This window comes from Takifugu rubripes, chromosome 5, assembly GCF_901000725.2.
Source record: "Takifugu rubripes chromosome 5, fTakRub1.2, whole genome shotgun sequence".
Classification (NCBI taxonomy): Eukaryota; Metazoa; Chordata; class Actinopteri; order Tetraodontiformes; family Tetraodontidae; genus Takifugu; species Takifugu rubripes.
This window is the reverse complement of record NC_042289.1, coordinates 5534476-5544492: the sequence shown is the minus strand read 5'-3', so window position 1 is coordinate 5544492 and position 10017 is coordinate 5534476. Positions and strand designations below refer to the sequence as shown.

General features: G+C 43.4%; 1 protein-coding gene across 1 annotated transcript in view; it reads right to left on the bottom strand.

Moving 5' to 3' along the window:
• Nucleotides 1-465: 465 nt before the first annotated feature.
• Nucleotides 466-10017, bottom strand: part of grin2aa (glutamate receptor, ionotropic, N-methyl D-aspartate 2A, a) — a 90808-nt gene continuing 81256 nt past the window's right edge. The window contains exons 13-15 of the mRNA XM_003964522.2: nt 9763-9860; nt 7534-7772; nt 466-6690 (exon numbers count right to left, since the gene is read on the bottom strand). Coding sequence (XP_003964571.2) covers nt 4744-6690; nt 7534-7772; nt 9763-9860 — 2284 coding nt within the window. The 3' untranslated portion in view covers nt 466-4743. The remainder of the gene's footprint in view (nt 6691-7533; nt 7773-9762; nt 9861-10017) is intronic.

The window sequence follows — 10017 nt, the reverse complement described above, 5'->3', positions numbered from 1 at the left end:
TTCAATGTCATGTTATCTATTTGAGCATCACAGCTATGTAAATATTAGCTTAAAATATGCTAAAGCATCTCAGCAAACACATCAGATATAATACCAGTGCCAACAGGAGCTTTTGAAAGTGATCTCAGTGCTCAATACCTCTTATTTCCCACTGCACAGTTCCTTCTCGGTCAGGCAGAGGTGGGATAACTTCAGTCCAAAAAACACAAAAGACAAAAATCCTCCAGCGCCGTGTGAAATGGGATCCCCAGTGACATACAAATGGGCGCACCCAGCTGTGTGTGTTGTAACGTGAGACAGACCAGCAAAACCTTGTGAATGGTGAATTTTTATTCTAGTCGCTCTACAGAGAGAGGGAGAGAAATAGAGAGAAACAGTGCCACTGTACAGAAAAGCTCCTGTGAAATTCACACAAAAAATATTGTTTTGACTCTTCATCGTTTGTACCGCAAGTCTGCATGATGATGTATTCCAGTATGAATTTACAAGCGATGTATACAGGTGTCATTTCTAAATATATTCAAAATAGTTCCTTAAAAGTCTTTGAAGAAGTATTGGTATTCTTTTTTTTCCTTTTCTTTTTTCCTTTTTTTTTTTTTTTAAAAAGCTCTATTCTTACAGCAAGCCAGAAAGATGTCTTGAATCTTTGGAGGGATAGCAAACTCAAAGTCGAGGGTTCCCCTCTTTCATCTTCTTTACGGTTGAAGTACCGACTACACGCGGAGGAGAGGGAACAGAAGAGCAGAGCTGGTGATACAGTATTCTCACCTACCATTGGAGGAAGAGCAAGGATGTCCCCGCTATACCCGACCAAGCCCTAACACGTGACCTGCCACCCCGCAACGTAGCCTGATAATGACCCGTTGGCAAATGAGGAAGTTGCACAAAAAAAAAGGTTCAGGTCCCTGTCATCTCCCACCAAAACAGCAGCAGCGTCTTCATTTAATTGAACTTTTTTTTCTTCTTCTTCTCTCAAATATGTAAATAGTCACAATTGGTTACAACATATTAGTGAACGGAACATAATAACAAAAATAATCAACAAAAAGAGAGAAATTAAAGCATTTAAAATTGTTACATCTGGGGTGGCATGCCATCACCTCATTATTTATCATTAAATGTAATTAAAATACATTTTTGTTATTAAAAAGAGCAGGGTTGTCATCACAAAGGTGTGTGTGCACACGTGTATGAACATAACACATCAATTTACATAACAGTTCTGTAAAAGTAGAACAAATAGAACAAATTGTCATGAGTTCATAAAATGCAAGGGTGCCGTTTTGATATATATATATCTATATATATTTGTTGGTTTTTTTTACATGTGCATATTGTTCACTCATCAGCTCACGCAAGCAGCATGTGGAGATAATCATGATAACACTAAATATGAAGATCATGTGCAAAAAAAAAAGAAAGAGACAACTGTTGCTCATCAGTCTGGGACGCATGGACAGATTCCAAGAGTGTGAAAGGGTGATATGATCATCGCATCGCCTTTAAATGAAGGAGAAGAAAGAGGGAACTTCCTGTTGGAGTGTTCCGTAAAAGGGGAGAACTAAACATTTCAGACATTTCGGTCATGTCCTCCTCTCTCTCAAGGGTGCTCGGATCGCACACTGTTCACTCCGCCACGAGCAAAAAGCTCTAAGTCCCCTTCTGCCATCGCTCCTTTGGTTCCTCCTTTGTTCTTTTCACTTGGGGGGGAAATGAGCTCGAGCAAACAGCTGAACTGGAAGACCTAGGACTGGTAAACATCAAACGGAGAGACGTTTGAATCTGCAGTGCGACCATCTTGATGTGTTACCCCCCCTTTTTTTCTTGTTTTTCATTGTCGTTTTTTTTTTTTTTTTACAAAAAAATAAAGAAATCAAAGAGTGCCACATCTTCCTCTGTTGCTACAGTACAATTAAAACTGCCTCAAAATGCACAGAATCATCCTGAGGTATTAGTTTTATACAATTTTGGCTTTGAGGATCCAATCAAGCCGATCAATCTGTTAGTAAGCTGAATAAACTTTAACCGCACGGCTCGCGCGGTTCCACACTACAAAAAGGGTTTTTTTTGGCACATATTTACAAGGAAGTGTGCATGTGCAAGAAGGAACAAACAAATCAACAAATATTTGAACAATCAGAATAGGTATCAAACACTCAGGTTAATGGTTCACACCAGAGGAAATCCAAGCAAAAACAATCACTTCCTGGCACAGTTTCTTGCTTCAATCCTGATGTATGGCCTAACTGTGGTGGTCCTTCAGCAGTTGGTGCCTCCCTCATTTCATGTCCACTTCACGGATAAAGCAACCTGATCTCCATTCAGAATCCCCAAAAGACCTCAATACAGACCTCAGTACAGTCATAATAACTCCATCCCTGTCAAATGACGCACACTCACCTGACAAAACCTTCCACATTTTCCATTCAGTGCCGGCCTTAATAACTTGCGTGAGGGATTCAAATCAGGTGTGAACACAGAACAAGGATTCAAGCTTACCCAAAATCTGCCATGCCCGCACCACTTAAGTCCACGCTGACATGAAGACAGGATTGAAGAGCACATTAGAGCCAAGACGCCCTAACACGCAATTATGACAGTAAACAAGGAATCTGTCGGAAAGAGCCTTCAGATCCTTAAGAGCCCTGGTTGGTTATGGATCAGCGGTATCGAATGACCAGTATCGGTTACGATTCCTCATTTACAGTGGTGAGTTACTGTACAGCTACAACACAAACTGACTTTCAATGGTTGAAAAAAACCACTCCCGTGATGTGTCATATTCACTCAGGCGGGGAAGAAGAGAAGAGGAAAGACAGAAGGAATCATGGTTTTTTTTTCATACAGTAGCTAATACCCTGTTTCTCAGTGAATTCCAAAGAGGAAAACATCAGTGCTTCCGACCTTTTTATCTCCCCTTTCCTCTTGTTCCTATCTCAATGTTCTTGCTCTGCCACAGCACAATGTTGAGTTACTAAGCACAAGGATCAAGGGTAAAGGTTCTGATTGTACATCCATCCACCATATCTGTTAAGACATAGAATTTTTTTAATAAACATAAATCAGAGTATATTTGCGTGTACTTTGTCTTCTCCAACACTGAAAAAACAACACATGCAAAATAATCTATTACCCTTAGTGATTTCTTTCCAACTAATGGCTATTGTGCTACCAAAGCACATACTAAATCCTTACACAGGGGGGATCTGGATGCCAGATACCCTGAAAAATCTTATATTGAATAGAAATAGAATAGAAAAGCAATAATTGCAAATATCTTCTATGTGCCCTGTCACAAGTGCCCTTTAAATTTTTTAACCCAATTACTCAGTTTGTCATCACTGTCATTTCCTCCGGTATGCTAGTTATTCCCTCCAATAACTCAAAGCTTTACTCTTTGCCACTTTTCCTGTCTGTCCTGTCAGGTGCCTTGTTGGCCATATTTGTTCCAGTAAGAAGGAGTAGACGTTGGACCGGCTCTTCATGACGTCTTCGATCTGCTCTCTGGAGCCTTTATTTATGGCTGTCACACCTGGCCTTACTTGTCCCGCTTCAACTCTTCAACTCTTGACAGCAGAGGTGGAGAGGAAAATAAAAGTGGTTGATTTTTGTTTTCCCTTTATACTTTACTTCTACCAGCCACAGCCAAACTGTTTCAATCGTATATTCATGGCCATTTAAGACATTGCAACACCTCATATTTGTGTCCCACTCAGGATCAGTGCACACCGTTGCCACAAAGGTGAGCTCAAGTGCCAAGTGCTAAGCCTAAACGACAAGATGGAAGTACCATAAGTCACTCAGACCACAGGGTGTGATTATACTACAGGGTGAGACCGATGTTTTGTGGGTGGGGTGTAATCCTCCCTGACAGACTCACTGGAATATGTGCAGGTTTGTGAACTGACAGAAGAAGTAGAAGACAAAGAACAGACGTGGATTGTGTCGGTCCAGAGACTTGAATGCCGGAGCCGCTTTAAACATCTTGTCAAAGTTTTTTCCTCATAATGTTTTTAAAAACCATTTATGTCAAGACCTTTTCCATATTTCACGGAAAATATGGAAAGGAAAGGAAAAAAATAAGAGAAATAATTCTTTATAATACAGCACTAAAGGAACAAATGGGTAGCTGTCCCTGCTCTCATTGTAATCTCTTTTAAATATTTTATACATTACATTTTTACACCCCCTGACAGCATTCCAGTTTACCTTCATTACTGTAACTTTGCCTCTCAAAGCCACTATTTGTACATAAGAACATCGTCTTTGGTGTTATTTTGTGGATGGCAGCAAGACTGGAAACTGGCTGAGAAAAAGAAAGGCTAGTGGAGTCAAAAATCAGTGTGTGGCTGGAAATAGAACACTGGTATTCTTAACGACAATGAGCACTGCAGCAATGCAAAGGTTTATCCGGCTACTGCATTTAACTTAAGGTAGGGCGCTATTTATTCCCCCATATCATGCCTAAGGGTTTAACTATCTTTTTTTCTCTTCAGAGCAGGATATTTTATGGTGATGTGACAGCCACGCTAACTCATTGTAAAAGGTCATACAACAAACAAAAACAATGATATCAACTGCAAAGATTGGTTGTAGAAGTATCACACATACCCAAATGGGCACAAGTTCATTTGGATTACAATGTAGAAGAAGAAAAAATGTGTAGCCATGGCATCCCTTGTTGATAAATTATAATACAAATCCAGAGTGGAGGAATGAGAAGACATCATTTTCTCAAATGAACTAAACATCGGACTCCAGACTGGGGATTTTTTTATACACCCGTCTATTATTGAACTGGGTTGAATTAAGGGCTCCACGTTGACCTGGGTATGCACTAGTCTTATTGGCTGAGTAAGGCATTACATGCTCTTTATTGTACATGTCATTGGCTATTCGCCCATCCCGTGAGCAGTATGAGGTGGTGGATTTAACAGATGAGCGTAGATTGTTCGCATCATTGCGTGTTTTGGTGGGTGGTACTCCAACGATTCCGGAGGGTGAAGCCACGGCTAGTTGTTTGTAAATATCAGAAGAGCTACGCCCGTGGCCTAGTCTGCTGCTACTGTCATCCCTTAGCGAGTAGCTGAGAAATGGATTTTCCGAGCCGTGAGTTGGGTACAGGGATTTGCTCCTCTTGCTCTCTTCCAAATTGTGGTTGAACATCATTGATTTGGAGGTGGTGCCGAACAGTCTGCCAGAGTAGGGACGCATGTTGAACAGGTTCGCGTAGTGCGTGTCGGATGTCGCGAAGCGATCCTTCTCTTTGAGGCTCACGCTGCGTGCCGGTCTGCCCAAGTCGACATCCTTGGGCTTTTCAAGCATGATGTTGTCAAAAGAGTGCTGACGACTCAACCTTAAGCGGTTCCTCTTTTGGACGTGTGGCCCATCTGTCTGTGGCCAGTAAAGACCAAACATTTCATCTGTTTGCTGTTGCTGTTGGTGATGCAGGGTAGGACTACCCAAAGGGTCTGCAAGGAGTTGATCCTCATTAATGTCATACAAGTTTGCTGTATGGAGGCATGCTTCGCACCGATTATAGGGGGAGCGTGTGGCTGAAGCTGAGGCAGGTACATTAGACGTGTACGGCCCTCCTGGTGGGTAGCTAGCAGTCACTTTAGACAAGCAGGAACGACAGTGTGTCTGTTTGTAACGGTCGATTGATTCGTGAGGGGACAGGGAAAGGTTTTTCTCTTTCAGGTTGTAGTGTTTTGCGTAAGTTGGTTCTGGTACAAGATCTGAGTCAGTGTGATGCAAAGGTGAGGAGTTGAGATGAATTATTGGTTGCTCACACTTTCGATAGTTGTCACTGTGGTCAGAGAAAATCTCGGGATATTCGAGTTCATCGGCAGCAAGGCCGCAACTTTCCCGGTAGTGAATGGGGTCTGAATGCAGGCTCAGGTCTGAGTCGATGGTGTAGATTTTCTCCCCTCCTCTCCCTGCTTGGTTGGTTCCACTGCTGACCTGCTTAGACTTTAAGTAGGACAGCTCCACCTCACTGCAGTCTCTTGGGTATTTTGACGTCACCGTTCTTTTTTTTAAGTTGTCCTTGGGCTTCATGTGTTTGTTGTTTTCTGGGTCCTTGTAGGAAGCGGCTCTGCTTGAACAGTCTGAGATGTCAGAGTGGGCTGTTTCCTCGGGGAGGTAGCGCTGTGACTTCATTGACATTCGCGGGTCTGGCATCAGCATGTCAGGCATAGGAGAGGGTCCAGGTGGCACTGAACGGAGCGTGTCCACCGACTTCTTCCAAAGAGTCCGAGGTGGCTTGGCATTTGTTTGGACCGAGTTGGCATTGACTGCCACTTCCACTGTGTTGGGATTGGCATCATTCAGAGTCAGAGGATGATGACCCCCCTGGAAGATGTAGTTATTAAGGTGGTCTTTGTGACGATTGGCAATATATGACTGCAAGTCACTGTTATCCCCATATATCATATCTTTAGGAGCATAGCTTCTGTTGTCAGCATAAATGAAGTTGCCTTTTTCTGCCATCATATCCATGATCATGGGCCCAGCTGAGTGCATGAACTCGTGTTTAGGGGAGTTCATATGGGAGCCACCGAGGTTAGACATGTTGGTCATGTGTTTAGCTGACTTAATGAGTTTGAGCATTTTGTCCTGGGGGCTGAAGTCTAGGTCGGTCTTCTTCTTCATGTCAATATGAACGCCATGGATGCAACTCCAAATTCCCTGCATGGAGACACGGGTGTGTAAAATGTGAGGGGTTAAAATGTAGAAAGAAATGCACAGTAGAAAATGAGATTGAGGGAATTGAAAGAACAGAAAATGGCAATGGGAAAAAAAGATGATTAACATTAACTTCTGAATATATTTCAGGAAAATTAATCATAGTTTTGAAGAGTCAACTAGTTTTACATGCATACTAAACTCTCAGAAATAATCATACAAAATACAGTACGACACGTCATCAGAGGCAACCAGAGAACAGTATAAAACTTTGAATTTTGCTCCTCAACTCTATCGCTTTAACCGAATCCAAAATGTGCATAGATGCTGCAGTGGTTTTTACAAATGCATGACCATGTCTTCATTTTGCACACACAAGGGAGAAGAGTGCTGACTGTTCACCAGAAGGAGAGAGAATCATTAACCTAGCGTGAATCATTAGCCCCACCCCCACCCTAAAAATGCAGCAACTTCGAATTTATTCTGGTTTATATTAAGCCCTACCTTGTGACACCACCTCTAAATGCTTATCTACACTTCTCTGCTTTTCTCTATGTGTGTGTGTGTGTGTGTGTGTGTGTATGTGTGTGTGTGTGTTTCTCTCTAAAAAGGACCACATCAATGCTTCATTAGCCCCCACTATGGTGGAAGTGCTTTGTGGCATCATGCAGCCTTATTGACACAGTCGAAAACCCAGATTTTCAGACACGCACCCCAATGTGTGACCCTGTCTGTGACCTGTTGCAGTGTTACCAGACAAAATTAAATGTTCTTGCTTTGTTTTAAGTGGGAAATGTTCTACACTAGGCGTGTGATTAGTTCAGGAAGGCTAGTATAAGCCCTTACCCGACTGATGGAGAAGAGGAGGCCTGGCCTCCCGTTGCAGACTCCAGTAAAGCAGTATCTAAGTCTCCAGTAGAAGAGGTGTTCAGAGACAAAGGTGATGAGGGAGAGCCCCATGGCGGTGGCCAGCATGTAGAAGACACCCGCCATGTTGTCCACGTCCAGCTGGCTGGACATCACTTCGTTCTTCTCGTTATGGCAAATTCCTGTCAGCCATTGAGCTTCAAGCTCCTCCATTTCACCTGAGGGACACCAAACAGACTCACTGTAATCACATTACAGTTTTTGCTGTTGTCCTTCAGGTCATATTCAAGGAAACAACTCTTGTGTGATAGATCACAGAGAATATTTTACTGTCACTAAAACAAACAGCTTGTTTTTACTCATTTCCCCAGTGCTTCCCCCGCCCCACCCCGCCCTTACTCGGTGACATTTGGAACATGGTTAATCCAATCTGTGTAATTCAGGGCTGGAGCGCTGCGTTCGCTACAAGAAAAGACAAATATCAAGGCTGGTGCTCCACTAAATGTCTTAAGGCTGGAGAGACACTAAGACATCATTAACCTTTTGACAATTGAGGCGAATGTCTCTCCTTTAGGATTTGAAAATGCACCCGGCAAAACAACAGTGAACACTCTTACTGACACAACAGATTAGTGAAAGATTATAATCTTGGAAAGGTCAGCCCAACACATTTGTCTCGTCTCGTCTTCTTAACCGCTTTATCTCTTTCAGGCTTACGGGGAGGGTGTACAACGGGCGAAGACAGGGTCCACCCCTGGATAATTCATAAGCTCACCGCAGGGCCCTATATGAGCATTTGTGGGTTCAGTACCTTGCTCAAGAGCACCTCAGCAGTGCTCTAATGGTGTTCTGGCACCTTCCCCTACTACCAGAACACCAGTCATGTTTTGTCTACACTGGGGCTTGAACCGAGAACCCTCAGCTCAGTTTCCAACAAACTGAGCTACCACCACCCAACATGTTTGTTAAAGACAATATTCTGTCCTCTCTCCAGTTAGGCTAGAACGCGAAGACTGATTAATTTATTTCAGAATGAAGCCGTTTCCAGTTCAGCAATTTGGTGATGCTGAAACAGGAGCGCAACAGCCTCTGGAGCAGAGCAGCAAACCCATACATACTGTATATGTTCCATACCTCTGTTCAGAAACAGTATTGTGCTGTGTTGTAATGTCAGTGTGTGTGGAGGAAGGGCAGCTTCTGCAGTTTCTGTACACTCGCTCTCACAGCCATATGCTCCCCACCCACACTGCCTGCATCCCAACAAGCAACATCTGCCATCTATCACACACCTGCCCTCCCAACACCACCACCACCACCAACACCTCTCCTAATCTTTCTTTTCCCCTACCTGACACAAACCCTTTCCCTGTCCTCCTCTCGCGCGCTGCCTCGTCCTTTCTCCCACCTCCCACACTGCCTCTCTCCCTTCACTTGTTCTGCACATCTTTTATCTGCTCTTATGCCATCATCCCTTGGTTTAGTCCTTAAATTGAATCTTTTAAGAGAAGTTAAAACAGCGCTCTTAGCCAGTGGCTATGTTTGAAAACTTTCTAAGCCTCTTTTTTCATGGGACACCCTGATTAGTGATCAGCAAAACAAAGAACAGAGCATATTCTTTTCTTCTTAAAGCATGTTGCGGCGCACTCTGCGGCCCGATAAATTCCAGCAGGCGTGGATTATTATGACACCGATGCTCATTTAATCAACTTCAGTGTACTTAATGTGATTGGCTGCGAACGCTCGCATCAACAACCCGTTTTCGGTCTGAAATGTAAATGAATCTGTCGCCGAGAGCCCGAGCTGTTGCGCTGTCTCTGTTTTGAGGAGGGAAATTGTTTATGTGCGAACTTCTGAGGTTACAGTAATGAAGGAATGTGATGATTCAGATAGAGTAATGCGCAGGCAGGCCAGGGCATGAGCTGGTGCTGCTGCTGCAGAGAATACATTAGAATAACTTACACACTCTGGCCTCTGTTTAGAGCAGCCTTTTGGATCCAAAATAACATCAAAGGACTATTTATACTCCACTGCCTCTCCTTTGTGCTGTCAGAAGCAGTGGAAGCTGTATGCGTGTGCACGACAGCGTGTGTGCATGTGGGAAGATGGAATTATAAAGCTGGTAAGGAGGCAAAAGTGTAACCTTTTGCCTTTGTGCAAGCTGTTGTACCCTTTTTTCCTGTAGAAGAACATGCTGTGCAAGTGTCTCACCATCTCCGATGATGGCTAGAATGGCCAGATCCACCTGTCGTTTCCAGAAGGAGCCTTTCTGCAGGGCGATGCCGTATCCCGTGGTTGCAAAGATGTACCTGAACGCAACACACAGAAAGGTGAATTTTTCCCTCCTCCTGATTCTCTTGTCTCCAGGGCACTCTGTGGCATCTCTTTAACCATTCATTGGCTTTCTTTGACAAGTCCAAACCATCACACTCATTCACCGCCACAATGTTTCATCTTGAGATGTTC